The 6,000-nt window shown below is 42.9% G+C and overlaps 1 protein-coding gene across 2 annotated transcripts in view; it reads left to right on the forward strand.

Moving 5' to 3' along the window:
* Positions 1–4,162: 4,162 nt before the first annotated feature.
* Positions 4,163–6,000, forward strand: part of LOC133553209 (uncharacterized) — a 30,766-nt gene continuing 28,928 nt past the window's right edge. The window contains exon 1 of one of the 2 annotated variants that reach the window (XM_061901149.1): positions 4,163–4,344. In XM_061901149.1, the coding sequence (XP_061757133.1) occupies positions 4,296–4,344 (49 nt within the window). In that variant the 5' untranslated portion in view covers positions 4,163–4,295. The remainder of the gene's footprint in view (positions 4,345–6,000) is intronic. The other variant, XM_061901148.1, reaches the window with a different exon arrangement.

Consider the following 6,000-nt stretch of genomic DNA (forward strand, 5'->3'; position numbering starts at 1 on the left):
TGGAGTGGACCCCCCCCCACACACCCCATCCCCCTTCTATTGTGGATCTAACATAATAGTGAGAGTCCAGTCTTTAGTGGAGCTACCAGGAGGCCATCCCGAGCGGAGACAGGTCAGCAGCACAAAGATGTCTCCAGCCGAGCTGTCCATCCCGGGTCCCAACTTTGGACAGCCAGCGCTTCATCCGTGGCCACCGAACCTGTGCCCCCCTTCCCCTCCACAAAAGAGAAGGGGGCAGATCAGAAAGAGATCAACTGGTCCAAAAGGGGGGTCTATTTAAAGGCTAGAGTATACAAATGAGTTTTAAGAGGGGACTTAAATGCTTCTATGGAGGTAGCATCTTTAACTGTTACCGGGAGGGCATTCCAGAGTACTTTAGCAAATGCTCTATAGCTCGCAGAGTTTTTTGGGCTCTGGGAATCGCTAATAAGCCGATTTCTTGTCGGGATACATAGTACAATACAATCGGCAAGATAGGATGGAGCTAGACTGTGTAGTATTTTTTACGTAAGTAGTAAAACCTTAAAGTCAAATCTTAAGTGCACAGGAAGCCAGTGCAGGTGAGCCAGTATAGGCGTAATATGATCAAACTTTCTTGTTCTTGTCAAAAGTCTAGCAGCCGCATTTTGTACCAACTGTAATCTTTTAATGCTAGACATGGGGAGACCCGAAAATAATACGTTACAGTAATTGAGGCGAGACGTAATGAACGCATGAATAATGATCTCAGCGTCGCTAGTGGACACAATGGAACACATTTTAGTGATATTACAGAGATGAAAGAAGGCCGCTTTAGTAAGACTTAATGTGTGACTCAAATGAGAGAGTTGGGTAGAAGATAATACCCAGATTCTTTATCGAGTCGCCTTGTGTTATTGTTTGGTTGTCAAATGTAAAGGTGGTATTATTAAATAGGTGTCGGTGTCTAGCAGGACCGATAATCAGCATTTCCGTTTTATGGCTAAATCCTCTTAAAATGGTTTGTCTGCCTAAGCGCTTATAACAACATCGCTAATATTTGGTTAATATTCAGGTCACAGTACGTCTATAGAGTATTGTTGGCAGGTTTTGGATGGTTATTAGAGTTTTGTCGGCGTAATAGAGTGCCACACTGTCGGTGCATATTAAAAGACAGATTCAATTCCTGCCCTGCAAAATAAAACCAGGAACCTCCTCTCCATGTTGGTCCTTCTGAGAACTGTCAGAAATAGGAGTCTGCGCAGTGCCCTCCTTCGTTTTTATGTTGTGTTTTTTGACCGGGAGAGGTTATTGGACATAGAAAGATTTCACTCTTTCAGCAACATCCCCGTTTATGTGCGAGTTGCTGGTTCTGAGCCCCGCCGCTTTCTAAAGTCGAAACACCATCTCTTTTGTTTTATTAGTATTCAGACACAAGTGGTTGTCTGAACGCCAGGATGAGTCTGTGAACCTTGTCCCTGGATGCCGATTTGTCTTAATCAGAAATAACTCCAATCACGGCGGTCTCTTGACAATGGTGTTAGTCAGATGTACTGTTATATTTACCTATATATATATATATATATATATATATATATATATATATATATATATATATATATATATGTATGTATGTATGTATGTATGTATGTATGTATGTATGTATACATTTAACCCCCTGTCAAGCTTTGCACACGTAAACACGCTGCAGGACTGCTTGTATCTGAGCTTATTTGAGATTTTCAATGCAAGCCTATATCATCCAATACTTTTTGCTAATATCGGACCTATGTCAGATTTCCTATCATGACACCCTTAAATAAACCTGACTCTCGCCAGATCCTTATAGTTCGCTGAGCTCCACACAAGGAATTGGGACTTCTCATTAGGAGAAGGCGGGGCCTTGTAAAAAAAAATCATTGTACAGTATGTGATTGGATAAACCACTAGTTCGTTATCTTGAATGAGGTGCTACTTCACTCACATCGAAATCAACTCGTGACGCTGATGAGAGCGACGCTCGGAAATCCAAAACGGAACAGCTGACATATTGGATAACGACAGAGCGAAAAGTTGAATAACTTTTACTGAAACAACGCTAAAATGTAGCAATAGCAAAATTAATGTCAGCACACGAGTCCTCGCTCCGTGCCACCATTGTCGTTTGAGTCAAACAGTCGCTTCTGCGCTACATCACATCTATGAAATCCCGGCCGGCGATCCTGATTGGTTCATTATTTTTTGCTATCTGGGAGGAGTTTGCAATGCCCTCGAGCCCAGATCCTTGTGTGGAGCGCAGCAAACTACAAGGATCTGGCAAGAGTGAGGTTACCCCTAAATGGAATAACCTGCCATTTTGCTCTCACTCCTTTAAGCTTAAACTAGGCACCCTATTTAAAGGAGCGTGACATGAACCTAAATCAATGTTGGGGCCTGCTACTGCTTGAAAGTTTATTTTCAAGTATGATGCTTTACTAGTGTATCAGCTATTGAAATAAACTGTTCTTATAAAACAGTAAAATAATATGTTTTTAGCTTTGAAATTATATTTATCATAACAGCAAAAATGCTAGAAATCCATTCAATAACTCAATAACTTCAAGACTCTGCAGCATCGCGTGGACATCGGGGGCGGTACCTCTGGATTGGCAGACCGGAGTGGTGGTTCCTCTCTTTAAGAAGGGGGACCGGAGGGTGTGTTCCAACTATCGTGGGATCACACTCCTCAGCCTTCCCGGTAAGGTTTATTCAGGTGTACTGGAGAGGAGGCTACGCCGGATAGTCGAACCTCGGATTCAGGAGGAACAGTGTGGTTTTCGTCCTGGTCGTGGAACTGTGGACCAGCTCTATACTCTCGGCAGGGTTCTTGAGGGTGCATGGGAGTTTGCCCAACCAGTCTACATGTGCTTTGTGGACTTGGAGAAGGCATTCGACCGTGTCCCTCGGGAAGTCCTGTGGGGAGTGCTCAGAGAGTATGGGGTATCGGACTGTCTTATTGTGGCGGTCCGCTCCCTGTACGATCAGTGTCAGAGCTTGGTCCGCATTGCCGGCAGTAAGTCGAACACATTTCCAGTGAGGGTTGGACTCCGCCAAGGCTGTCCTTTGTCACCGATTCTGTTTATAACTTTTATGGACAGAATTTCTTGGCGCAGTCAAGGCGTTGAGGGGTTCCGGTTTGGTAACCGCACGATTAGGTCTCTGCTTTTTGCAGATGATGTGGTCCTGATGGCTTCATCTGACCGGGATTTTCAGCTCTCATTGGATCGGTTCGTAGCCGAGTGTGAAGCGACCAGGATGAGAATCAGCACCTCCAAGTCAGAGTCCATGGTTCTCTCCCGGAAAAGGGTGGAATGCCATCTCCGGGATGGGGAGGAGACCCTGCCCCAAGTGGAGGAGTTCAAGTACCTATGAGTCTTGTTCACGAGTGAGGGAAGAGTGGATCGTGAGATCGATAGGCGAATCGGTGCGGCATCTTCAGTAATGCGGATGTTGTACCGATCCGTTGTGGTGAAGAAGGAGCTGAGCCGGAAGGCAAAGCTCTCAATTTACCGGTCGATCTACGTTCCCATCCTCACCTATGGTCATGAGCTTTGGGTCATGACCGAAAGGATAAGATCACGGGTACAAGCGGCCGAAATGAGTTTCCTCCGCCGTGTGGCGGGGCTCTCCCTTAGAGATAGGGTGAGAAGCTCTGCCATCCGGGAGGAACTCAAAGTACAGCCGCTGCTCCTTCACATCATGAGGAGCCAGATGAGGTGGTTCGAGCATCTGGTCAGGATGCCATCCGAACGCCTCCCTAGGGAGTTGTTTAGGGCATGTCCAACCGGTAGAAGGCCACGGGGAAGACCCAGGACACGTTGGGAAGACTATGTCTCTCGGCTGGCCTGGGAACGCCTCGGGATCCCCCGGGAAGAGCTAGACGAAGTGGCTGGGGAGAGGGCAGTCTGGGTTTCCCTGCTTAGGCTGTTGCCCCCGCGACCCGACCTCGGATAAGCGGAAGAAGATGGATGGATGGATGGATGGATCCATTCAATAAATGTAATTTTCATGTGAACGTGTGTCTAAATAAACATGGTGTCACATTTTTGTTCACTTTGATTCTTTTCAAATTGGACTTTTGTAACTGAATAATTTTAGTGGCAAATAAAACATGAAACTCACAACTTCCTCTTTAGCGGTGACTGTGCTGCCAAGAGTCAAAGCTGCTTAGCCTTGTGAAAGACATTTTCCTAAGATTGTTTTTCTGATGCAAACATTGAAGTGACGGATGTCGCTTTTTGCCTGCAACTCACCAGAAAGAGGAAATCAAAACAAAAAGATTATCTCCTTTGCTGACGATGAACACACTGGAATTATTTGTTTTGATCCTTCTGCTTTGCTATGAAGGTATTTGACTTTTTATCCATTGAAAGTTTGCTCGTTGAAGTTATTAAGTTGCACTTCCACTCTTGACGACAAAGCTTTATGCGCATGAGAATGTGTTGAAAAAGTGGAGAGAGAAAAAAGCAGGTCAGTTTGAAGAATTAGAGATAAATTAGACAGACAAGCATTAGCATTGTTAGCAGTAATAAAAACTATAAGTATACAGTAAATACCCACTTATTGGTGGTTCGGCATTGACTCACCTGCATATTCATTCTTTCCCCCTGCTTTACGCTGTTATTAATTAGTATGTTTTTTATGATAACCTAAATAGAAAGTGCTTTGATGGCGCTTTCTGCAGAGCATGCAGCTTTAATCCGATATAGGAAAAATGAAAAAGTATCGGATAATACAGTGCATATGGAAAGTATTCACAGGGCTTTACCTTCACCAAATGTTATGTTACAGCCTTTTACCAAAATGGAACAGATGTATTTTTTGCTTACAAATGTTCAAGCAATACCCCAGGTGAAAGGTTTTTTTGAAACCCATCCATCCATCCATTTTCTACCGCTTATTCCCTTTCGGGGTCGCGGGGGGCGCTGGCGCCTATCTCAGCTACAATCGGGCGGAAGCTTTTTTGCAAATTTAATATATGTATATATATATATATGAAAGACTTAAAGGTATACTAGAGGATGTTGTGGATCATGTTGACTATTGGTCCTCCTAATTGTCAATCATTCTGGTGATGTTACATAAGGACATATATATATATATATATAATAAATGGCTTATTGATAAGCCATTTTTTATTTATTTATTTATTACAACACCAAAATAGGCCGAACAACGCCAATGGTTGTAATTCTGTAGCACTGAGATTTGGAATCAAATGTAAAGTAGATTACAAATACAATGTATTGTATAAATACATTTTAAATATATATATATATATATATATATATGTATATGTATATATATATATATATCTGTCCTTACATAACATCCCCAGAATGATTGACAATTAGGAGGACATATAGTCAACATGATCCACCCAGAAATATGTATCATTATTCTCCTATTCACCTTTCCAGTAGAGGCCTTTCCCCTCTCACTTTCTGTGCTCCTCTGCCCTGACTCCTACAGGTCAATAGGGGTTGTGGAGTGATTATTATTATTATCTACTGATGATAGTCATACGTGAATGAGCTCAGCTCTGTTCTCCTCCATGTGTAACGTGAGAAACACATCTGATGCTTGGGAAAGAAGTAACCCCAAAGATAGCAAATGGTAAAAAAAGAGTGCACATTTAATTTTATAAATAACTAGTACCTTCATGATGCATTTCAGGCTAACTAGCTAAGTAAGTAGCAGCATTGTTTTAGAGCGGGAATGTAACTTTTGCCTGCAAAACAACAAATGTACGACGTGCACAGAGGTTGTCCATAGTGTGCTAGACAGGTTTTTATTTGTCAAACACACACCTGGTGTAAAGTGGAGCTAATACATTTTACTACAAGCAGTGATGAATACCTACATTCTTGAAAAAGTTTCTTAAGTCCACTTTGCATTCGTTCACATTGTTGTTCTGCAGCGCTGTGTGCTTCAAAGCTGCACACCTGCAGGACCGCAAGCAAGGTCGCAGAGAAAATTTGGGCTGGATTTTGAGTGATGTAG

Source organism: Nerophis ophidion, linkage group LG05 (genome assembly GCF_033978795.1).
Source record: "Nerophis ophidion isolate RoL-2023_Sa linkage group LG05, RoL_Noph_v1.0, whole genome shotgun sequence".
Taxonomy (NCBI): Eukaryota; Metazoa; Chordata; class Actinopteri; order Syngnathiformes; family Syngnathidae; genus Nerophis; species Nerophis ophidion.